This window comes from Pinus tabuliformis, chromosome 8 (assembly GCF_031772625.1).
Source record: "Pinus tabuliformis cultivar Carrire ecotype Pingquan chromosome 8, CPIR1, whole genome shotgun sequence".
NCBI lineage: Eukaryota > Viridiplantae > Streptophyta > Pinopsida > Pinales > Pinaceae > Pinus > Pinus tabuliformis.
In genome coordinates, this window is record NC_142294.1 from 1912596877 (window position 1) to 1912623152 (window position 26276).

General features: G+C 37.7%; 1 protein-coding gene across 1 annotated transcript; it reads left to right on the forward strand.

The window, feature by feature from the left end:
* The first annotated feature begins 218 nt into the window (after positions 1 to 218).
* Positions 219 to 13623, forward strand: LOC149244107 (uncharacterized). The gene is made up of 6 exons (XM_089374740.1): positions 219 to 416; positions 9427 to 9486; positions 12726 to 12809; positions 12917 to 13098; positions 13202 to 13286; positions 13398 to 13623. The coding sequence occupies exons 1-6, from the start codon at positions 248 to 250 to the stop codon at positions 13406 to 13408; spliced, it is 591 nt and encodes a 196-aa protein (XP_089230866.1). The 5' UTR covers positions 219 to 247; the 3' UTR covers positions 13409 to 13623.
* Positions 13624 to 26276: the final 12653 nt, after the last annotated feature.

Consider the following 26276-nt stretch of genomic DNA (forward strand, 5'->3'; position numbering starts at 1 on the left):
CAATACTCCAATACTTAATTATTTTACCCAACAACTTAAAATTGCCATATTCCTAAATTTGAAGAAAAAACATCTGGTTAAAATATATCTCACCAAAGTTGTCAAAACACTAAGTCATACGCACCAAATAACATTTTCGTAAAAGTACAACGACAAAAGCGCAAACGTATCACTCCGCATATCCAAACCTCGTTGGGTGAAAACCTTCCTAGGGTTTTTGCTAAATACTACCTACATAGTTATATATATGAGCGAAAAAAACCCAACAAGAAATCTGGCATATATCTACATCTATATATTTACTCCACACTCTGAGTTTTCCTGTCCACATTCTTGTTCTGTGATTGAACGTTGTTCAAGCGTTACTAATTTCTCCCTCGTCGTTGTACTTGCAATCATGGCTCGTCGCGGTGGAGGTTCGAACTCCCTACCTACTGAATATTTGATTATTTGGTTACCAAAATTTCTCTGTTTTTGTTCTTTTATGTTTTTCTTTTCTTTCGTCCGATATGCTTTGGGATAGGCTCTGAAACGTCGATTCTCTTACTATGCGTTTTACAGTAAACCATACAAGCATCTGATTTCTTTTGGAATAAATTCTGAAAATTTGAGCTGCTTGGTCGTCAATAACAATGCTTTCCTTGTAACACAATCGAGAAATGTTCAGCGGCATGGGGTTTGGCCCTATCTTGCAAATCTAGAGCCGAGTCCATTGTTTTTTTGGTCTAAGTCTCTCTAAACCCCTTATTTTCAGGAGATCCCAAAAATATCAAAACCCTAGAAACCCTCAGTGTCCCGTTGACCATAGCATTCAGCAAAAGGGAGTATCTCCAAAACTAGAGACATACTTCTTTGATAAGTCGCAGGTTCATAAATATGTTTATGATTATTATTATTAATTTTAAATCTTGTTTGTCAAAGTTGCTTTGAGAAACATGATCCTGGTTGGGGGATTCAGTGCAGCCTACCTTTGGTTCCAGGTCGGAGGGGGTACCTATTCTACCAATACTCCCTAGCACTTATATATGACATTCTCCTTTTTTGACATGTTATTCAGTAGAGCAAACCACGGTAAAAATGGAAATCTGGTGGACACCTTAGCGCTCTCGCGTTAGTAGGTAAAGAGGAACCTCTTTATTTGGCGGGTAAAGAGAACTTATATGTTGCCTTAGAAAAGAATTTACAGCACTGAGCCCTCATAGGCTTATGCTATGGACCTTTTCAGTCTAGTTCTGAGATCTCAGATCTACAAGAAAGGATTTACAGTCATATGCTTCGCTGGACTTTCGAATAAATTGTGGCTGTTCAACATTAAAGTTCTAGCTAGATAAGTGCTATATATCCCTGATTGGCAATAATCACTGTATAATGGTTAGACTTTTTGGCCCATCTTAAGAAAAACATGGGGTATGCTTGGATTCACATACCTGTGTGCGTAGATGGTTTGCTATATGTGCCATATGTTTATCTGCTAGCTCTGGATGCCCCCCATGGCCACCTTAAAATGCCAAAGAAACCATCAAAATCACGTTTTCCATTTAGCCTGTTTCAAAGTAAGGCCAATTAGGTGTTTGTTTGGTTCAGCGGTGAGATTGATGATTAATGGCTTGCTACACTTGCATCAGGGCTTCAAACTAGGGATGGTCCCTCCACTACTAATGGTGTTACTTCAGGTCTTGAGTGATTTTATAAATTAGATACATGTATATACCATAAATAATATCTATTTTTCTTTAACAATTTATCGATTTGTTATTGACAAATATTATTAGTATTTATTCCCCCCTTCAATACGATATCCTAATGATCTTTCAAGTTCTTTCAAGTATTGGAATTGGGAAATGGCAGGAAATGTTGTTCGAGTAAGGGGAAGCTGGGTCCATGGTGTATGCTTTTAGTATTTAGGACAACATAGAAATGGAGGAAACACCAGGAAACAGTTTATAGCTATGTTGTACTAGTTTTCGGGATGGGGGATGCATCCCTAGGATGGCTAGAGCACATCTCCAAATTTTTCAGGGGACGACAATATGTGTGTGCATGTGAAAAGAATTCACTATAAACATTTGCAGTTGCTTAAAGCTTGTAAACATAACAAGCTATACTATATGGTATTATGCATGCTAGTTCCAAAAAAGCTTGAGCAATTCAAAAAAGAGTTGAGTGGCATTCTATTATTGGCCATTAGACATGAGCAAACGAAGCCCAGCTTTAGGAAACTTAAGTGTAACTATTTTCAATTTGCATTAAGGTCCTTGAAGGGTCTATGAAACAGAAATTTCTATATTGTTGCTATTCTTCCTCATATTTCTTGTTATTGATGATTATGTTAAAACACAAAAGGAATTCCCTTCTCAATAGGTTTTGTAGACATTTACAGCTGTGTTGAAAACCACTATAAAATTCTTTGGTTCTGTGAAGAGGTTAAATTCATATATCAAAATAAGAAGACAATGAATAGGAATTTATTCAAACATTGACATGTTGTACATGGTTTTCCAGGAGTCATTCAAAGTCTAGTGCTCCCACCATCCCAACCTCAAGCATTGAGAAAACAATCAGATAGTAGTGACTTGGATTGGGTACTAAACGAAGCTTAGCTTTGGGAAACTCAGTAACTATTTTCAATCTGCAATAAGGTCCATGAAGGGTCTATGAGACAGAGACTAGTCTCTATTGTAGCTATTCTTCTTCGTATTTCTTGTTATTGATGATTATGTCAAAACACAAAGGAATTTCCTTCTCAATAGGTTTTGTAGACTTTTACAGCTGTGCTGAAAACCTCTATAAAATACTTTGGTTCTGTAAAGAGATTAAATTCATATATCAGTTTAAGAAGACACTTGAATAGGAATTTATTCAAACGTTTAGTACCACTACCCAATCCAAGTCACTACTATTTGATTGTTTTCTCAATGCTTGATGTTGGGATGGTGGAAGCACCGGACTTTGAATGAATCTTGGAAACCCATGTACAACATGGAAAAGCTGAAAAGACTCCAAAAAGTGAAAAACAAGAGCAATGACACAAGGATCATCCCTTTGAAATGTTGCATTTTCTGTCTTCTTAATACGGAGGCTTTGTTTGTTGTGAAGTTGTTGCTGAAAAATATAATATTTAAATCACCAGAAACTCAAATTGAAACCCATCACACAAAACTCATCTTTTGTGCTGTAACTTGTACAACAAATTTAGATTCACTGCAATACAAAAATACTTAATGGGAAAAATGATCATATTGTCCAATCATCAATGTCTCTTGATTATTAAAATGGAAGATATATGCTCAAAAGATTCCTGAAATCTGCCAGAAACATCCCCGAAATCTGTCTAGAATGCTGCTGAAATCTGCTTGGAATGTTTTGGGGATGGCCAGCAAGTACCCTAGCCCCCGATGAAGTCCCCAACAGTTTGGGGACGTTTCCCAAGGGTCCCTAAGTCCCCAAAACGTGGGAATGCAAGGATATGTGGGCTTTTTTTTGTTGGGGGGGGGGGGAAGGGTTCCTGTGCAGCATTGGTTTATAGAGACATGAAGAATATTTCGAAGAAAAACAGGCGGATTGAGTTTTTTTACGCATTGGAAATGTTGCCTTAGGGTTAATGGATTTGCTTTAGGGTTAATGGATTTGTTTTAGGGTTAGGGAACTCTTTCTTTCACGTTTTAATATTTTTGCTACCTGTAAATATTATTAGCGTTTACTGTTTACTTCACACTGCTTAGGAAAACACAAATAAAGGAAACACCAGAAAATAGTTTCCTTTCCAGGGATGTGAATAATATTTTAACGTAAGAATTGAGTAGACTGTTCTGAAAGTTGCTTTAGGGTTGGCGAGGGTTAGGAAAGTCCTCTTTCACTGTTCTTTTAGATTTTATCTCAAAAAATAGCAAAAATTGAAAATCCTATATTTTGCTTTCTGGAAACTTCTGGTTCCTGAAATTGCTGAGAATAGGCCTCAATAGTTTACAGAAATGGTTTCTGACATTGCAGAAATGTATCGTAACGAAATCTGTATACTTTCCGGACATGAATCTGGAACTAATTCATCAATAGTGGTTTGTGGAGTTAGTCCATTCATAGTAGTTACAAAAGAGTGCCCGAAAAGCTATGTTGCACAGGGACCTGCTCCCCCAAAAAACCCATGTACCTGGGTTCTTGCGTTTTGGAGTCTTAGGAAACGTCCCCAACTTGATGGGGATTTCATTGGGGACTCAAGGACTTGCTGGCCATTCCCAAGACGTTCCAGATAGATTTGAGGGACATTCAGAACAGATTTTGGGGATGTTTTGGGCATATTTCAGGGATCTTTTGTGCAGATTTCAAGGATATTCTGGGCATATATTCAGTTTTGACAATCATGGACATTGATTAGAATATTTGTATTTTGCTGAATCTAAAGTATTTGTATTTGTACATGTTGCAACTTAAAGCATGGGTATTGTATGATAGGTTTTAAATTGGGTTTTTGGTGATTAAATATTGTATTTTTTGCAACAACATTATAACAAGCAAAGCCTCCATGTCAAGAAAAAAGGAAATGCAACATTCCAAAGGGCTGATCTTTGTGGTTATTGCTCTTGTACTTCTCATTTTTTGGGTCATCTCAGCTTTTACATGTTTCCGGGAGTCATTCAAGTCCAGTGCTTCCACCATCCCAACCTTAAGAATTGTGAAAACAATTACACAGTAGTGATTTGGATCAGGTACTAAATATTTGAATAAGTTACTGTTCAATTACCTGCTATTCTGAAATGTGATAGTGATCTCTTTATAGAACCAACGTGTTTTATAGTGTTTTTTAACCTATTGAGAAGTGATATGTTTTAACATAATCATTATTAACAAGAAAGAATAGATGCTATAGAGGCAGTTCTTTGTCTCATAAATGCTTCATGGATCTTATTGCAAATTGCAAACAATTGCACTTAAGTTTCCTTAAGCTAAACTACATTTTGCTCATGTCTAGTGATCAATAGTGAAATGTTGCTATGACTTTTTTTAAATAGTTCATTCTTTTTTAGAATTGACAAGTGTAAGGACTTTGCATAGTAATATATACTATAGCTTCTTGAAGCAACTGCAAATATTTATGGTGAATTCGAAATTTTTAATATTTTTTACTTTTATTATTGTCATAATTGCTGTCCCCAGCCCGTTGTCCCCCGAAAAAATTAGGGTGCACTCTGGCCATGCCAGGGACGTGTCCCCTTGTCCCTGCTGTTCCCTCTCCTTTAAACCAAGGCCTGAAGAATGCATTTGGAATATGAACTTATTGAAGCGGCATTTGCAGCATGAATGTAAAAAAGGACCTCAATAGTTTACAGAAACAGTTTATGAGTACACGTAAGTTTCCTAAAGCTAAACTGCATTTTGCTCATGTCTAGTGACCACTAACTGAATGTTTCTTGGCCCTTTTTTAAGTTGTTCAATCTTTTTAAGAATTGGCAAGTGCAAGGGCTGTGCATAATATTATATGCTATATCAAGCTTGAAGCAACTGCAAATGTTTATGGTGAATTCTATTTTTTTAATATTTTTGTAATATTATTATTATCATAATTGCTGTCCCCAACCCGTCGTCCCCTTAAAGATTTAGGGGTGCACTCTAGTTGTCCTGGGGATGTGCCCCCTGTCCTTGTGGTCCCTGTCTTGAAAAACAGTGCAACATAGCTGAAAAGTGGCATTTGCAGCATGAATGTAAAAATGGACCTCAATAGTTTACGGAAACAGTTTCTATCTACACTTGAGTTTTCTAAAGCTAAACTACATTTTGCTCGTGTCTAGCAACCAATAATGGAATGTTACTATGCAACCAATAATGGAATGTTACTATGCCTTTTTTAAAATTGTTAATACTTTTTAACAATTGGCAAGTGTAAGGGATGTGCATAATAATATATAATATATCTCTTTATGATTACAAGCTTGAAGCAACTGCAAATGTTTATGATGAATTCTAAATTTTTAATATTATTTTATCATAATTGCTGTCCGCAACTTGTCGTTCCGTCTTGAAAACCAGTGCAATGTAGCTGAAATGTAATGTTCGAGGAATGCATTTGGAATCTGGACTTATTGAAGTGGCATTTGCAGCATGAATGTAAAAAATGACCTCAATAGTTTACAGAAACAGTTTCCTACCTTCCAAAATGTCTTGGAAGTAGTTTCCAGCACTTGGCATGTTAAATTTCCATAAAACTCTGCAACTACTTAGATGAATAACTGAATACTGAACCTAGTTAACTTTCATCAAGATGCAGAGTTTCTTAACAATTCATATGCAGCAGAATTAAAACACAGATAAAGACACATGCACAAATTGACACACTTTTCTCAGGAACCCAACAGGGAAAACATGCTTGCTTGATGTGCTATTTTATTGATTGTTCTTAGAGCAATTGAATCTATTCCAAAGCAATCTGTCTCTCTTGAGAAAGCGTTATGCTTCTCACACCAAATCTCAGCTGATACAATTGATCTTGGCCTGCCTTGATCACTACTTGATCTCGGTTCCTACACGCAATTCTTCCTCTGTTGCCTCCTTGACTTGCTCTGCAAACCTTGCTGTCTTGCTTCAATTCTGCACCTCATTCCTTTCGCACTTGGCCTCCTTATTCCTTTCGCTGATCTCCTATTTCCTAGCGCACTTCTAGCCCTGTTTCTTAGTGCACTTGAGCTCCTATTATTTTAGGACCCCCAAATCCACACAACTTGTGCACAACCAATTCTCCTAAATTTTAGTGCACTTGTGCTCCTATTCTTTAGAACACAATTCTTGCGCTCCACAATCAAGGCTCTCTCACACTAGCTCATGAGCTCTATCTTGTCACAATATTTCATGCACAAAACAATGTAATTTACTTGTGCCTTCATCCTTACTTTATAGATTTGATCCATGCTAAATTAGGCTAGTTCAAATATAGAACTTGAGCTCTGATAGCGAGTTAATTAAGAGTGTTATATGCTCTCCTTCCAGTCATCATTGGAGTTGCTAATTTGTGCTTTCTCCAATAAACACTGGAGATATAACTCGCTCTTCTTTCAATCCAAACTGGAGACCCAACTCATTCTAACTGAACTCGATCTGCCAACCAATCTTGTAGTCAAACTGATGAAGACTTCCATTTAACTGAAGCTCCAACTCTATGCATGAACTCGTGATGATTATTCTAGTGTTCCATGGGGGCGCGTCCCCCAGGGTCAGGTGCACGCACCCCATGCCCCCGGGACAGGGGGACGTCTAGGGAAATGTTTCCCTAGTGTGGGGGACGCGACTCCCCAAAAGGGGCTATGCATTCCCTCTCAAAATGGGCTATGAATCCCCCCTAAATATACTTGTAAACAATGATTTATGACAGGGGAAATCTAGTATTAGACCATATTGCTCTACTAATGCTATGCAATTCATGGTAATGTTAAGTTCTTAATGTAAAAGGATGAAAAAAGAGTGACATTCTCCTTTATCTTTCATTTTCATTCTTTTACTTAAATTTTTAACGTTACCATGAAATCACTCAGGATGCTTGAGAATGGTTTCAACCTCATATGGAGAAATTAGAATTTTAGATCTCACTCAAAATCCAGCAGACTTAACAGTTTTCCATGAATTCAGGATTCTATGGATTGCAGTGTTCCCATTGCATTTTGTCGTGTACAAGGGTATGGAATTAGTATTTAACCAAGAGCACCAAGCCCTTTGTGTACTTTAGAGTGACTTTTAGACTCATCACTCCACTGTTTTTGAGTCTTAGTTATATCAATTTACTATTTCAGTCTTCAGATTTCAGTATCTATTATAGTCTATTTTGCTTGGTACTAATTAGATTCTAGAATGATGAATGATGAATTTTAATTTTAAATCAATTTAGAATCTAGAATGATGAATGATGAATTTAATTTTTAAATCAATGTAGATTCTAGAATGGTGAATAATGAATGATGAATATGGATCAGAGTATGGATGAATCTTGTATGTATTAGTAAGGATGATGAGTATGGATCAATGTATTTCATTATTTAATTCAATTATGTATGTATCATTGTATTTATGCTTTCATTATTGAATATGAATTTGAAATATATATATATATATATATATATAAAAAAAGAAAAAAAATTATATACCCCGACGCCCCCCTAAATTTCCCTAAAATTTGAGGGTACTCCCACACGTCCCCCTTGTGCGTCTCCCCGCACCCGTGTATCCCCATCCTGGAGTCTTGGTGGAACATTGGATTATTCCCATAAACTGGAAATTAACTCACCACAACTGAATTCTATCTTCTGAGGACATCTCAAAGTCTTCACTGGCTAAGGCACAAGCCAGAAGACCTTTCTCGCTACTTTTTCAAGATGCAGTGTTTTAAAAGGTGAAATGATTCCTTGGATGTTAATAGAAATGGTTTCTGGAAATGTTTCGCGATTCATCAACTATGGTTTCTGGAATTAATCCTGTCACAGTAGCTCCATATCAATGCCTGAGAAGAAATGTCTGAGAAAAAAATAGATAATTGTGTGGTTGGATTCTGAATTTTTATTGAATAGAAATTTCTATGAATCTAAAGTAGGTTAAGTTGCTAACAAATTTGTGTTAGCTATTAGTTTAAGCTTTAGACAACTGAAGAGTCTATCTTGTCACTGTTAATATTTTGTTAAATTTCTCTGGACTCATTTTTCAAAACATGGGTCTTTTAGATAGCAATTTTGTTGGTACTGCATAAAAGGTTGTCTTGAAACAAATATTATAAGAGGATTTGAAAAGAGAACATTTTTTCAGAGTACTTGAAAAAACAATTGATAATTGCCATATTTGTTTGAATTGTATGAGACCATTTAAAAAAAATAAATATATACAGAAAACTGTCCTTTTATGGAAACCTGGAAATAAGTTTGATCCAATCTGACTACACTTTAGTGTAGAATAATAGGGTTTGCTGTTACCTTGCCAGTGCCATAATAATATGTCTGAAGGCTATATTAACAGTATTCATATAATCATTAGCCACATCTGGAGAACCCCATGCAAGGAAGTAGCATGCTCAACAGGATTTGAAATTGGGTCATTGTCACAACAACAATCCCGACTTGCTGCTAGACCATAGCCAGGTGGAATTATTAAAGGAGAAACATAGGGGCAGGCTTTGATCAACTTATGTGTGTAGGGTTCGCAAGATCATTTATATGACCAAAATATTTGCTACCCCTTGAGAGTGATGAGTTCTGCTGATTGGATGACTTATTTTTTTAATTATTTTGAAGGGTTTGTAGAAGTACGTAATGTATGTAGAATACGACATGTAAAAGACAAGTTTATATATTCCAGACTAAAGATATCATACATGGTGAAAATGTTATATGCCACTTTGACCATGTAATATGTTATTTGATTACTTGTTCTTCTGCCTAAATTTTAAAATTTTGGTTGCAGGAGGAAGGCCCGCTCCTCGTGCAGCACCTCGTGCACCAGTTCGTAGTCCTCCTCAGCCAGGTAAGTATTTGTGTTTTATAGTCTACTAAATGCTGAATCGGAATGAGACTGTTTAAAATTAGAATATGCTTCAAACTGATACCAGATGTGTACTCCACTGCCTTTCAGATGCAATTATTTATTTCTATATTTTTTCTTTTATATCTTTTTTTTGAAACCTTGTAATTTTTTCTGTTTCTTTCATTCACCTTTTTGTTTTGTTTTGTTTTTGAAACTCAATTAACTTGAGATTCCGTCTTTTCTAGAAAAGGAGGAATTTTATATCTATATAATAGATCCAAAGATGTTACAAATGCTGGGCTGTCAAGAAAACCGAAATCAAAATTCAAAATGAAACCTCGAATCTCTAATAACATGGAAAAAATTAATCAAAGATATATTTAAAGTTTGCGCTCAAATTAAAATATATTAGAAGCTGGCAATTGAGTTTTTCAGGATTTGAAGAAGAAATCCATGCTTTGTAAACTATTGTCATCCTTTTTAAATCCATTAAACAGCAGCTTTACACTGGGATGCATTCTGCAGGGTCAAGGGTGGGCCCCTCTTGCTTGCACTCCCTGGAACAATGAAGGCACTTGGTGAAATGTTTCACCACCCCACCGTTTTGTAAAACTCCACAAAACACATCCCAAAGTGTTCTGCTGAGTTGCAGGACAGTTTTTTGTCCCATTTTTCCCTTTTCAGAATGCATAAGAATTTAAAAAAAAAACTTAGTAAATTAATAAACTTTAATTCACCTTTACCTATACTGAGCCATGATTTGCCTTGGTTACTGATGAGAGTGGCTCTGACTCGGATAGTGACACTCCCATTGTTGATGGTCCTGATGCTTTTGTACAACAGATGGATGTAAACGACCAATCAAAGATATTGGCTTCTTGATGCTAATTTGATGTTCATTTCCTTTAGCTCCTTTTTAGTTCTCCCATTGTTAATTTTCAGTTGCAATTTTTGACTTTAGATTTTGATGCATCTTTGAATTGCCACGTGTGTTTTCTCAGTAATTTTAATTTACTACGCCAGACTTGAGTATGTAATATTTAGTATATACTTACTACTATTTGGAATTTCAATGAGTGTATTTCATTTTGTTATAAATTTTAACTTGAACTTGTGATTTGCATGCATCGTTGATTTACCATGAAATTTGATAATGACAATGGTGATTGATGAATCATGTTTCTATCATTTACAAATTTGAATTTAGTATTTACATTGCACAATTATAAATTTACATGGGATGAATTGTTATTGTTGGGATTTTTTGTTTTAACTATAAACAATTTTAGAGATGGCCCCCGTATTACATGGGACCCCAATGTACCTCCATCTCCCATGAATTTCCTTCAAATTTGGGGGGTGTCTCCACATGTGCCTAATGTGTGTTTTCCCACTTCTGTGCTTTGGAAACTTGTGGGGACATTGTTAAAAAGCATTGACCAAAGTTCTTGTGTTTTGTTCAGTTCAAACTGATCTTCACTAAAATTTCTTATACAGTGAACTTGCTCATACAGCGATGCTGTTTGTCACTGAACTTGCCCATACAGTGATGCTTTTTTTGTCATGTCCTAAACAACTGGTTCTGAAATTATCTTCCTGTTTGGATGAAATTTTCATAAGCCTCCCTTTGTGTTATTTAAGCAGTACAATTTTTTTTTCCTCTTCAAGGATCCCTTTTTTTCGTCTCAAACTGCTTAGGTTTGCTGGGTTTTGCCCCAGAGATATTTTTTCTCTTCAAGGATACCATTTTTTTAGTCTTAAACTGCTTACTTTTGTGGGGTTCCCCCCACCATTCTGCCACATTTAGTCTTGTCTAATTCAAAGGTCTATGGCTTTCCATTGATCTTTTCATCCTATGTAAATCATCAACATGATATCCTTCAAATCGGAATTCATAATCATCAATGCGTATACTTTAATGATTTATATTCTTTCTCTGTCCACTTTGCTCCTCGGTACTAATTACCCTCTATCACTTTCTTTGCTTCGTTGGTGAAAAGAGATCATTCCAACAATAATTGAGCCAAGTTGATTCCTTTGTTTGGCCATTCATCACCCCAGCTGCTGAAATCTATTCTTACATGAATAAATCGATTCTTAAGGCCAATTTGTAACAATTCAGCTAATTTTCAATTCCTACTTGAACATCTTGTATTGGTTAGCGGTATGTCCCTGAAAGTTGATATACTGCTGGGTCCAGATAATGTGGCTAGGGCATGCTCATGATATGTGCTGTATGTGTCTGCATGTATCTTGATCTTTGTCTCCAAAAAACATAACACAATGAAAAACTCAAATTATAAAAAAAGCTTTACTTTGGATTCAAACTCTATTTGGTGGATCCACCTCTTCTTTTTGTGTGGTGTCTCAGCCCCTCTATATATACACGCACAACATACTATACCCATTTCACTTCCAAAAAAATCTCATTTACACACACTATACCCATTTCCCCTGAAAAAAATCTCATAATAGATGTTTTTCAATCTCTACCTATTTTCAGAAGCCTTCTTATTTCAAGAAACTTATATTTTAACAGAACAAAGATGGATACGGCTGGGCCAACTAGCTGCTTCTCAACCTTAACTGGTTGTGTGTTTTTGTGCAAGAATATCCGGTAATGGATGTGACTGAACATGGAACCTGATTATCTATCATTCCAGGGATGTTAAAACAATTCCAATATGGGATATTAATGATGTAGGGCTGTAGTACTTTGGACTTTGAAGACATTATTGGGGAGATGTAATTTGTAATTGGTCGAACTTTATTTCTGATATTTTTTATTGTCTCGTTTATTTATATATAAATTAGTACTGTGTTGTAGCTGTATCGTATCCAAATGTTTTATAAATTTATTTTATCATTACTGGATACTGTACGCATATCCATGCCTATGTATGTATTTCTGCAACATAGGCTCTCAACATAGTGCTGCTGGTTGACTGCCTGTTGCCACCCAAATAGCCCAGCAGTATATTTCCATTACTGTTCATCACCACATCTCTGCCAACCTTTTTAAGGTTTTGTACAAGGTGTTTTAGTATTTACGAAATATTTTAATCCAGGCACAGATAACAATATAGGAGTTCTCACCTGTCAAGTGGATTTACGTGTTATATATTTGAAATCGTAACAGATGTGATCAGTTCCATTTTTTCTATTGCTATATAGTAAAGTTTGTTTTAATATTTGATAGAAGTTTTTCTCTAATCATTTTACTAATTTTCGGATTCCAGTTGCCCATGCTCCTCCTCCAGCACCTGTTCAACCTAGTGGTGGTGGGTCTATGCTTAGTGGCATCGGTTCTACCATAGCTCAAGGTATTTTCTGAAAATTTAAAATTGGTTGAAGCATAAACATATGCATGCATTTGTATCATCTGCTATGGAGCAGAAGCTTCAGTAACTTCATTGATGAATGGTTACAGGTGTGGCCTTTGGAACTGGAAGTGCTATAGCACACAGAGCTGTTGATGCAGTTGTTGGACCACGGACAGTGCAACATGAGTATGCCCCTGCTGAAACTCCTGCTGCACAAAATGGCTCCCTTTCTGTCGCAAATATGGGTGGAATGGATACCTGTGCAAATCAAGCCAAGGCATTCCAAGACGTATGCTTCTCAATCTTTCAATACAAATTTAAATGGTCATCAGCTGGTACTATTAGATGGTAGTTACATTTATTGACTGGACGTGTTGCAATAAATTTTGCAGTGCATTAGCAATTATGGGAGTGACATTAGCAAATGCCAGTTCTATGTTGACATGCTTAATGAATGCCGCAGAGGCCCTGCACCAGGTATTAGTTAACGTAGAAGCAGTATATTAAAATGACAAATCATGTATGTTCGTTAAATTAGTTTTGCCTAAATTTTTCATCTAATCAATTATATTTCTCTGTTTTATGCAGGGAACTTTTAAGTGTATGGCGGGAGCTAGTGATATGTAGCTTCACCGTAATAATAATCAATATAAAGAAACTTTATTTGGATTTTATTTAAATGCTTTTAGAATTTCATGTCGTGAACAGTGAATAATGATTTCTAATTCATGATCTTTTGATTCTTTTAACACTTTCCATATTGTAAGTGTATCTTGGTGCTTTTAAGACATTCATAATAGTAAATCTTATGAAAGATGTCTCGCATGTGATATTTGTATGGTTCTCATTACTTTCAGCCTTCATTCTTCTGCAAAAATATTTTTATTGGTTGAAAGATGTCTCGCACGTGATATTTGTGTGGTTTTCATTACTTTCAGTCTCCAAAAATATTTTTATTGGTTGAAAGATGTCTCGCATGCCATATTTGTATGGTTCTCATTACTTTCAGCCTGCATTCTTCTGCAAAAATATTTTTATTGGTTTAGTTGTTTTGTATGCCACATCAATGTACATGGAAAGGATTTCATAATGATGAATCCGAAAGATGAAATATTGGTATTATTTTAAATTGTTGATAAGTAGCATTTCTTTCTCCTTATATGTTTGATTCAATTGGAATGTACACTGGATACTTGCTGCATTTCCAAACAACAACAAATCAGAGTTAGTTTTCACCTTCTGCAGTATTTTTATGTTTATTATATAGCATGTTGATCACACCTGGTGTTTATGTTTTTCGCTATCAAACTTCTGATATATAGCATGGTCATCACAGCTAGTGCTGTAGTAATCAAACTTTATTGCAGCGCAGTTTTGGTGTATTTAGTCCTTTTCTTAAAGTTATGCAATCAGCTTCGTAGATTGTAAGGAGCCATTTTTTAGAGAACATACGTGGGAGCTTGTCGATGTGCTGAGCTCTTTGGACTTTTTAGACTCAATTTCTGATCTTTAAAAGCATTGCTAAATGAGAGTGCCTTGATAAAATTGATTTTATTGAGTGTTCATTAATGGGTGACGGATGTGTTTGCTTCCTTCAGGGAGATTCTGAAGGGTGGTGGTTAGTGGATATTTGCTATTATATGCCAAAATAAGTGGGTTTTAAGTCATTATGTGTTAAGTTGTGCTTTTCAAAGGCCTGCCAGGCATGTTTGTAAAGATTGTGTGGTATATGTCAGTTTAAAAAATAATACCCTTAACAAATAAATTGAATAGGCTAAATTAGTAAAGGACGAATTTCCTTCCTTTAAGGAGATTCTGAAGGGTGGTTATTATATGCCAAAAATAAATTGTGGGTTTTAGATCATTGTCTTGAGTTGTGCTTTTCACGGGCCAGCCAGGTGGATGCGTTATATTTGTAATAGTTGTGGTATATGTCCATTTCAAAAAAGAAATTGTTAAAAAAAACTAAATATATTAAACTAGTAGAGGATAGCAACATGATTTATCAACATGGATGAAATCCCTGAAAGCATAAATCTTTTTTCAAAAAGGTAGGAAAAGTTTGCACTTTCAGGGGTTTGGTTTCATTTCTACTTTTAGAGATTCGGTCACCTGTTTCCACTTTTAGGATTTGGTGCATTCGTAAATATGGGATTAAGTTAAATCTAAAAAAATCTAAATTGATATAAAAAGTAGTTTATTATAATACTATTCTACTTTAGTCTCTTTTTGAATTTTTGAATGTGCACGTGATCCTTTGCTCAGTGATGTCTGGATGAATAAGAGTACTTTGCACACTAATTGAATTCGGTGTTTATGTAGCTTCCTATCGTTTTTTTCGATTGACGTATATCATTACACCTTTGGGTAATGTTCAAATTGGTGTATACGTGGGATGATTCAAATGTTACCAGCTTCGGATCTATTTAATTTCTTATTTATCAAGTGTTGATGCTTTGCATTTCCATGGATTTGGCCCGTGATGGTGTTTGATTAAGTTTAGGGTTATAGTGAAGCTAAGCTGATATAAAAAGGTGGTCTGTTTATGAATAGATGACTATCATCCTATATTTGGTGTTCTTTGTATGAGATTATGAATAATTTGTACACTAATTGAATTGGGTGTGTATGTGTAGTAGTTTCTTAAGATATCTGTTTTGGTTGATGCTTTCCACTTGGTATACATGTTTGGAAGCCCTGGAATAACTCTTGAATTCATTATTAAATGCAACAGTATTTCCTTTCATTCAAACATCTATTGAATCACAACATTAGAGATGTCTGAGAGAATAAATCCCAACCTTGCTCAAATGAATTTAAAAAACACCTCTATTGGTCCTCTAATATTAAAATTCTCTAAGTAGAGCATATTAAAATTCTCTAAGTAGAGCATTTGTAGGGGGATTGTCATCAAAATTTTGAGTTATTCTGCAATCCTGACAGAATATGCTATGACAACAATAATCTCTTCCATATTGTCACATGCTAGCTTAAAATAGATATGTTTATAGTGATCTCTTGTTGAGTTGTTGATATCCATGTAGTTTGTATATATGTTTTCTTCCCTGTATTCCCTGTCTAATAACCATTTAGTATTTTGACATTTTTCTGTTTCCATTTACTTCTTTCCAGGTTAGGATTTCACAATTGTCTTCCTCTTCAATTACTTATTCAGAGGTTTTGTAATATACCTCTTTTAACCTCTTAATATTTCCTTTCCAAAGATTCTAGTTCTCTTTACCTCTGTTATATTTCCTTTCCAGAGGTTCTAGTTTCCTTTACCCCTGTTATATTTCCTTTTTCAGGTTTTCTTGGAACATTGCATGTTCATCATCAAAACTCTCACATTGTGGCCACGAGTTTTCTAGTGCTTTGTAATTCTCATAATTTCATTAGTGAAGATAGTACTTGAGGGGGGTTGGTGTTGGGGCCTTGGGGCCTTTGAGTACTCTTCATCTATCCAGGGTAAATGGTTTTAAAAATTACGAACAATGACCCAAGTGCAATTTTTTTTTTTTTGCCTTGCTGAAGCAAGAGTGGGTCCTTCTTTACCATTAATAAAATACAGAATTTACAAAAAGCCACCCCGAAAAGTGGCGAAGGAGAACTGCCCCCCAAAGGAGCCAAGAACGGGCCGAGGCAAAGACTCGGCACAAAGACCTTACCTTTCAAAACATCAAAGCTGAACCGGAAAAATCCAAAATGTACCTAAAAAGTGGATGGACCTGAGCAAAAGGAAAAAAGGCCCTACCAGTCTACCAAGATCAGAAGAGCAACATGCCCCAACGAAACCTGACAACAAGGAGGGGCCCGTACAAACCTCGCTGAAAAACCGAATCTCTTACTAGAAACTGCAGTGAAGATCTATCGGGTCCTAATCAACGGCTCAGAACTAAATCACCAAGGAGAGAAGCACGCCTCTTAACTGGCAATGCCTCCAAGCTGCTCGACCCATCGCCACCGTTGCTTAAACAGAAAAGGATCCAACGGTAAAGGACCAAACACCCCCACCAAGAAAGCCGGCACATAGCGTGCGATGAGGGCCCCACTAACTCGCACGATCGATCCCGATCGTTGATTATCCTCGCACCATCGGACGGCTGAGCTGCATATCGTGCGTCCGAGGTGATCGGTTTATAAGCAGCGGGGAAAGTGGTATTACGAGCGGGCCCAACACCACGTGTCACGCTCTCAGTGGTATCGCTGCCAAACATGGAAAACCACTTATGACTTATAAGCGGTGTGACGCTATGAACCCGCTCCGGAGGCGGTATTACCTTCAGCCAATGAAAAAGGAGGTTGATGCGAACGGTCAGGAAACTCTGACGCTGGTCGCGGGGAATAATCTTGATCGTGGTCGTCTCTGCTGCAAACCTTGTCATACCTTTCACCATGAACCTTTTTGACCTACCTTGAGAAGCCCTCTGACCGCTAACCATTAGTGGTTGGATTCTATTCTTTTGCTTCTATACACTTCTTTGTCTTCCTCCGCCTGGTTATGACAGAGCTTTTGCAGATTGCTCCGCTCCATAGTGCTCCACTTCCTTGAAATTGACCTATCCTCGCAGCTGACACCTTGATTGGCTAGAATGTCCGCCAATTTGTTGGCCTTTCTCCTCACATGGATAAATTTGAGAGTACGAAGTTCTTGAAGATGTGCTTGGATCTTGTGAAGAACCTAAGTTAACCTCCAGTGTTTTGTGACCTTCTCCGGCCTTGTACCATTACAGATTCTCTTGGTTGCGTTTATGACCAACTTTGAATCCGTTTCTATTATGACATATTGACAATTGTTCTGAATAAAAAATTCTAAGCATTGTTCCAAGGCCATTAGTTCGGGCATATTGTTAGTAGCTTTTCCTAAGTGACCATGGAAGAGGGAGATTATGCTTCCTGTATCATCCCTTAGAACTCCCCCAAAGCCAGCCATCCCGGGGTTACCTTTGGAAGCTCCATCGATGTTGTACTTTAAGAAACCTTCAAGGGGAGGATGCCAGTATTCCTCCTCCTTTTCTCTCGTGCTTGCTTCCTTGTCTAGACCTTGTGGGATGAGCTCCTGCATGTCTACAGCGGAAGGATTTTTAACTTTTCTGCTGTGGGAGGATTTTTGGGGAGATTCCTGACTGTGGTGCTAATTGTCTCTTTAAGTTGTTTTACTATTAGCTTCACCAGGCTAAGAGAGTCAGTCTTTACCTCTTTGAATATTCTTTTGTTCCTTTCTTTCCACACATTCCATATAATGAAACTCGGCAAGAGATCCCAGGCTGAATTGAGAATGTCATTATTAGAATAATTATTCCTCCAATTGTTGAGAGTGTTAGCAATACTTTCTTTGTTTCTATCAGACTGTTTGAAAATGTTGGTAAAAAAATCCCATATCTTGTTGGTGTAGATACAGCTGCTGAGAAGATGCTCAATAGTCTCCTCATGGTTCTCACAGAGATGACATCTGGAGGGTCCCAGCATGCCCCTCTTTTTAAGGTTCTACTAGGTTAATATTTTCCTGTGGTGAACTAACCACATGAAGAGTTTGATTTTCATCTACCTTTTGTGTCTCCAAAGCTTCTGCCAAGTTTTATCCGGAGCTTGTGGTTCCTGATCTAGGAGAAAACCTTTAACTTCCTTAATATTAAAGTTGCCCTCTTTGTTGTTACCCCATCTTCGCTGGTCCTGCCCTTCTGTGACTAAAATTATTCTTTGATCCAGCATTTTTTTAAGGGACTCTGCTTGACTGTTGAGGGTCCTATCCTCTCTGCCCTCAATTTTTTTCCAAATTCTCCATTTGCCAGCATTTTGTGGATGCTCCCAAAAGTCTTTCACCTTTACTAAACCTTGAATGTCAGTGTCATGTTTGAGGCTTAGAAATTCTTCCTTCAGTAGATTAAGTTCTTGTTGCCATTTGTCCTCCCAGAAAAGTGCCAGATCTCCCTCTCTGATTTCCCAGAAACTATTTTTTTGAACCACTTCTTTGTTCTCCCAGGCCTTGTTCCATATGGGGGAGCCTTTCATTGTACCTGTCATACGTATGATATCAGACGCCGGCCAATCATTGGCATATTTTTCCTTCCATACGCTTGCCCATTGAGCTTTAGGATCTTTAACCTGCCTCCACCAGAGTTTGGCTCCAAGAGCCTTGTTGAGAATATCAGGATCGTCCTAACTCAGTCCTATTTGGTTCTTGGGTTTGCAGATCTTTTTCCACGAGGCTAAGGCCCATTTTTTCCTTGTATCTTCTTTGCCCCAAAGAAAATCTCGTTGAATATTCCGAAATCGCTGCAAGACTCCAATGGGAGCTGGGAGGGCTGATAGCATAAAGCTTGGGATCGCATGGAGAACTGCTTTAGTAAGAACCAGTCTACCAGCTAAATTTAAAGATCTGTTTGTCCATTTCCTGACCTTGTCTTGCATTTTAGTTACTAGAGGATCCCATATACTCTTGTGACAGGGTTTAGCTGTGAGAGGAACTCCCAAATACTTAGAGGGAAGGGATTTTCTTTGAAAGCCTAAGATTCTGGAGACATTTTTCTGTATGGCAATATGTGTGTTAAAGAAAAAGACTTTTGATTTAGAAAGGTTTACTTCCATGCCTGTGGGAATTCTCTGTAACATGGTGTCATCTACAAACTGCTGATGAGTCAGAACTTGCCCATTCTCCGAAAGTTGGAGTCCTTGAATTTTTCCCATTACTCTTGCATTCTTGATGGACTGCTCCAGCCCTTCCATCATGAGGATGAAGAGAAAAGGAGAAAGCGGATCTCCTTGTCTAAGACCTTTGGAAGGGAGAAAAAGTTCAGAAGGAGAGCGCCATTCACTAAAATTGAAAAGCTGGACGTAGTCACAAGGGCCATGACCCATCTGACCTAATTATGATCAAAACCAAATGCAGCGAGCACTTTTTTGATGTAAAGCCAGTTTACTTTGTCATAAGCTTTCGCTATGTCCAGTTGCATGATCATGCCCGCTCTCTTGTTGCAAGTTAACGAGTGAACCACCTCGTGAGCTTGAATGATGTTGTCCAGAATCTGTCTTCCTTCTACATACCCAGTTTGTTCCCCAGAGATGAGCGTGGGCAGCAAGGGTTTAAGTCTGTTAGCCACAACCTTGGAAATTATCTTGTAGACCACATTGCATAAGGCAATGGGCCTGTATCTTTCAGGAGTTTGAGCATTTTCCTGTTTTGGAATAAGGGCAATGAAGGAGGTATTGAGAGCTTTCAAAATGGTCTTGTTCCGCCTGGAGTCTTCGACAATCTCCACAATATCCCTTTTAACAATATTCCAACAGGCTTTGAAGAAACCCACATTAAATCCGTCTGGACCTGGTGCCTTGCTGTTTTGCATTTCCTTAAGGACCTCACTAATCTCCTTTGCAGTTACCGGTCTGTTGAGATTACAATTATCCTCTCTGGATACTAGTTTACGTATATGTTCAATTAAGTTCTTAATGAAAGGTTCTCTTCCTGAAAAGTTTTCCTTGGCAATGTCCCGAAAATGCTTTACTAACACTGCATCTATCTCCTCATGGGATTGAAGAATTTGGCCATTCTCGTCCTTGATCGAAGAGATTTTGTTGTGAGTTCTGTTTGAAATGGTAGATCTGTGAAAAAATTTAGTGTTTCGTTCTCATTCTTTTAGCCACAGAACCCTAGATTTTTGTTTCCAAAAATTTTCTTCTTGATTACACAGCCTTTCCCATTCTTGGTGATATTTCTCCGCTTGTTCATTTTTGTCTTTATCAAAGCCGTTCTTGATAAGAGCTTGGTTGAGTTCTAGGATTTTGAGTTCTACAATTTCTTTTCTTGTGAAAATATTGCCAAATTCCTTTTGGTTCCATTCCTTTAGCTTTTTCTTAATGTGTTTTAATCTCTTATGTAGCAGGAACATGGATGATCCCTGAATCTGAAGATCTTCAGCCCACCATTTTTCAATGTTGCTGACAAAGTCCGGGTGTGAAAGCCAAATGTTTTCAAACCTAAATGGTTTGTTTCTTGGGGTCCCAATGCCCTTGATCTCCATTTGAATCGGCCAGTGATCTGAGCCTCCAAAAGGAAGGATATTTGCTGTTATTTCCTTGTCTAGAAGCATGAGGTCTTCAGAGATCATGAATCTGTCAAGCTTGGAAGCTACTTGAGAATCCCCTCCTCTTTTGTTGTTCCAAGTGCAAAGACCATTATTTGTCTCAATATCCACCAGCTTCATGTTTTCTGAAAAACCTTGGAAAGCTGAGGAATCTTTGTTTAGTACTCTTGTGCCCCCTTTTTTCTCCGAGAGAGATCTAATCATGTTGAAATCTCTTCCTATAACCCACGGTAGCCTTGAAAATCTGTTTAGAAGGTCTACTAAGGACTCAATAAACTTGATTTTGTCATCTAATCTTTGTGGGCCGTAGACATTCGTTACTAGATAAGTATCCCTATCTCCTACAGGCTGTATGACAACTGATAAATAATTCCTTGATGCTTCCGCATCAATGATCCCTATTTTTTGGGGATTCCATAAGATGAGGATACCCCCTGTTGTATTTTTTGCTTTAACTTCTATAAACTCATATTTGCTGAGCCACTTGCTATGGATTTGTCTTATTTTTTGGACTGAGATTTTCGTTTCTTGGACAAAAATTATATCCGGAGCTACCTGTTTCATTCTATTATTGAGAATTCTCTGTTTTCTTTTACTACCTAGACCTCTGATGTTCCAAGTTGTAAACTTCATAATTACAGATTGGTAAAGGAGTAACTGGTTAGGTCTTTCATCTTACCTGAGTCTATCATAAGCTTTCCACATTCCATTAATAGCTCGTTCTGCTTTTTCCTGCCCCTTTTTTTCCCCGGGTTTCTTGGAGCTAATCCTGGAGTTGATTTTACCGCTTTCACTCCCTGCTTCCCCTGTCTTTCACTGTTGTGATCTTCTGCCAAGCCTTTTGTTTGAGATTTCCATAAGAATAGTTGCTTTATTCGATTGCATTCTTCTTGTGGTAGAGATTCTACTCCATTTGTTGTTCCCTTACTCAAGAACCCTTCTAGGTCTAGGTTTTCTCTGTCGAGAATCTCTTGTAACTCATTGTCTTCCATTTCCATCTCGCTCTGGGTCATTTCCTGATCCATATCCATCTCTGGTTCATTCATCATGATCTCTTTCTGTTTTCCTTTTACCTGTTCCTGAACTTGTACTTCTTCCTTTTCCTGTTTATCATCTTCATCCTCCATAACTTGATTTTCAACTGTTGCATCTTCCTCCTCTTCAAGAACCTGGAACTGATTTGGCCTCATTTTTTGGTCTCCACTTTGGTGCTGTTTCAACCCTTTTTTGCCCTTTTTACCTTTGTGAGCTACTTTGTGAAAGCCATCTGTTTCTTTCATTGTGTTAGGTTTGCCTTTGTGTTCTGCCTTACTGAGAGGACAGTCTCTCAGAAGGTGTCCATGTTCATGACATTTTCGACATCTAAATGGAATATGCTCGTAGTCAACCGTCTGCACCCATTCCTCATCATGAACCTCCAGTATGACCTCGTCCGGAAGAGCTCCAGATATGTCCATTTCTACACAAATCCTAGCAAAGGAGGTATATTTTCCTTTTCTTGTGGCTTCAGAAGATTTAACATATCTCCCTAATTTATTTCCTATGGCTGTTAGTGATTTTATTTGCCAATAATCCAGAGGTAGCGAATAGAGTCTTACCCAAACCGGCACTGAGGTAAAGGTTCCTCGCTCCGGCACGAAGTTCATCATCCACCGCCGCATGTAGAGTCGTGCTGCTGCATAGAAGTAGGGCCCACCTTCAAACACTCTTTGTCCTCAATGTTTGTGAACAACACAATGAAAAAACCCTTGGATCCTAAATGAAGATCAATGGTTCCTTTAGGCTTCCAGTGGTATTTGATCCATGATTGTAAAGCCTTTTCGGTGGGCCATAGTCCCATGAATTTGCATATGATTGCATAAGTTTGCATGTGCTCCCTGTGGGCCTGCAGCTTAGGGTTATTTAAGATTACTCTGGGAGTGACTTTAGCTTTGGGCTTACATGGTCCTTTTTGTTCCCTGTCTTTTGTATCATTTTTTTTTGTCATTCTCCTCTTTGTCTTTTGTGCCAACATTCGCCTTCTCCTTGTTGCTTTTTGTTTCCTATTCCCTGTTTTTTCCTCCATCCATTGTTTTACTTTTGCTTGAATCTGGAGGGGCCTTGCTCTTGTTAACCACTACCTCGCTGTAAGAGGGAGTGGAGCTCCCTCCTCTGCCCCCGTCCATGGCGGAAATCCCGCGGAGAAACCCTTAGCCTTACTCTTCCGCTCTTCCCGCTTCCTCGCCGTTCGATCCTTGATAGTTTGAATGCGTATATCCCAAGTGCAATTATTTTAACAATAGCTTCTCAAGTTCAATTATTTTAACAATAGCTTCTCTTCTAGTTCTATTAATTTGACAAGTAGCCATGGTTTATATGGGTTCCAAGGGAATTAGATATATTTTGTCTAAACGATGAATTGGAAGAGGTTCTCTTCTAATTCTATTTGTTTTCCAAGTAGCCATGGTTTGTGTGGGATTCATGTGAATTAGATCTTCTCTTAAAGTGTCCACCTTGTTTGATTAACCTGATATATTATCTGATAGGATTTTGTTTAGTTTTAAAATCATCATCCTGAAAAAAAGGCTTCTCTAGTGCCGATAAATATTTTGTTCCACTTTTATTCCACATTTTTCATGTACATGTAAGTCACACAAGGGTGAAAGTTGAGATTTTTTTTTTAACCACCTTGGGTCCACTTTACACATGCTGAGAGAGGTGGTGAAGTGTTTCATTTTCTGTGAGATCTTCAATGCTAATTTTGGAAAGGGAGTTTATGAGACGATCACTCATTGAAGATTTTGTTGGACACCTAATCCTCTAGGAGTTATGGTGTGGAAGATAAACAGTGAAAGGGAGTCCAAGAGTCCAAGAGACCTTGGAATATGGAATCCAATGGGCATTCCCATATATTATATATGTGTATCATTGTTAATAATAAATGCATTCACGCTTTACCTTATTTGGTTGTCCACATTTCATGTGCATTTGACATGGTATCAGAGCGCAGGCCATGCTTGGGCATTTTCAGATTCTGTTAGCTTTGCATCATTTTCAAAATTTGTTTGTGATTTCTCCATTTGTAGATATTCTAATATTGCTCCGCTGCACCTAGACGCTCTAGCAGACAATTTCATTACTCTTTGTGAATGTGTATGCATTGAGTGTCGGTTGGAATCTTGAAAATTGTGCATTGAGATTGTTACACTGGAAGTCGCTGGAGGTTGCGTTAATTATTTTATCGAGTGATTGTGTGTTTTCTGCACATCAAGAGCTTGCTTATAACAAGTTTTACGGGGATGGCTGCGTCTATATTGCTGCTTGTTGAAATTTGGTATCGGAGGACAGGTGGTTCCTTAAGGCTTTGATTTTTGGCCTAGGGAAAAGTGTCCAAAATAATTTAATTTTTCTCCTAAAGTAACTTTATAATTTTTATAAAGTTAAATCTAATTTAAAAGTGACTTTAAGTGATAAAGTTATTAAGTCTAATTTTAAAGTGACTTTTATAAAGTCAATGAAAAAATTAGAAAGGAAAAGTGACTTTGGAAATAAATGACTAAGTAGGCTTTATTAAAGTGGGGTGAATTAAAAAATAAAAAGTGAGATTTAAACGAACATTTAATTTCAGCCTTAGATCTCAATCTATTTCAGCCATTGGATTTAGGGATCACCCAAAAGTCACTTGGGGTTAGATTAAAGGAGGAAAAGGAGGAAAAGGTCATTCATTCTTTTATGAACAGATTGGGAGAAGGAGAGCAAGAGAGCAAGAGAGATTTCCGAGCAGGGAGGAGAAGGAGACAACAGCTTGGCACACATTCCAAGGCAGCGTTTGAGCAGATTTGTACAGCTGATTCAGCACAGTGAAAGACAGATTTTGACACGATTTTCGAGGAGTGGTTTGCACAAAAATCAAGGAGAAGTTTGCTGATTTTTCTGCACGCAAAACGAGGGCCATACAACACATTTATTGCAGTCTGTACAATGCATTTAATGCTGGCCGTACAACAACATTTAATGCTGAAAGTGGGCACGAAAATCGAGGAGTCTGTACAACATTTATTGCTGTCCTGTTTGCTGTAATTTCCAGTTTGCTGTGAGGCATGGGAAAAGAGATAAATTGTATATTTGCTTGCTGATTTTTTTGCTGAATATTTCTCACTGTGAAAAAGACATTTTCAGAAATAAAGAAGAGCTCTCGGACTGGTTTTCCCTAAGAGTTGTAGGGGGTTTTTCCAGATTCACATTGACCAAAAATCTCAGTGTTTAAATGTGTTTTAATGGTTGTTTATTACTGCTGATTTTTATTTCTGCAATTTCCAGCGTTCTGTAAAATTTCCAGAATTTGTGTTTTCAGCAAATTTATTTTTTCCAGCTTGTTAAATGTATGGTTATGGGAAAGGGCATTTAACTATATGAGAGAAATAAGGAGAAACTGAAAACCGGGGTGGAAAACAAAAATTTCTACATGGTATCGGAGCTTGAGTGCTAAAGGACAGTTTGGGACAACAAAAGGGAAAATTACAGCTGCTGATTTTTCACTCAGAAAATTCCAGCAAGCTGATTTTTTCATAAACAACAGCTTTATCTTTACTACAACAGTGCTATTTTTCAGTTTTAGGACAGCAGGATGTCATTGGGATTGAGGGTGGAGGATAGGCTGGATGGGCATACAAATTACAGCGTTTGGAAGGAGAGAATGCAGAGTATCTTTGAGGAGGCAGAAGTCTGGGATATCATGGTGCATACCACACAGAACCCTGTTGTTGTGCCTACTGATGCGACTCAATTGACAGCTTATAATAAAAAGAACAACAAGGGTAAGAGGTTGATTCTAGACGGAATCAAAGACCATTGCATTCCTCATGTGAGAGGAAAGAGCAATGCCCATGAGATGTTGACAACATTGTCCAATCTCTACCAGAGTACCAATGAGAACCGGAAGATGGTCTTGAAGGAGAAGCTGAAGAACATTAAGATGGGTAATGATAGTGTAGCTGGATATCTCACAAAGATTACTAATGTGAGAGATGAGTTGGCAGCGATTGGAGAGGCCATTCCACCCACTGAGTTGGTGCGGATTGCAGTGAATGGCCTCCCCCGTTCATGGTTGAACTTTGCTGATGGGGTTTGTGCACGTGAGACCCTTCCCACATGGGAGAGGTTTTGGGATGATTGCATTCAGACAGAGATCAGGAAAGGTCAGCTTGGGGCAGCCAAGCCAGTTGAGCAGGATGAGGATGTAGCACTGGTGGCAGGAGGCAAGAAAGGCAAAGTGAAGAAGCAGGCTTCCACAAGCAGTGGTGGGGGCAAAGGCAAAGGTAAAAGTAAATAGGGGAACACATAGAAGGACTATTCCAAGGTGAAGTGTTGGAATTGTCAAAAGATGGGACACTATGCAGTTGTGTGTCCG

Coding starts and splice junctions, on each gene's coding strand:
- LOC149244107 (XM_089374740.1), top strand. CDS start 248: ATGAGCGAAAAAAACCCAACAAGAAATCTGGCATATATCTACATCTAT. Junction 9,487..12,725: donor TCGTAGTCCTCCTCAGCCAG/GTAAGTATTTGT, acceptor TTCGGATTCCAG/TTGCCCATGCTCCTCCTCCA. Junction 12,810..12,916: donor CGGTTCTACCATAGCTCAAG/GTATTTTCTGAA, acceptor GAATGGTTACAG/GTGTGGCCTTTGGAACTGGA.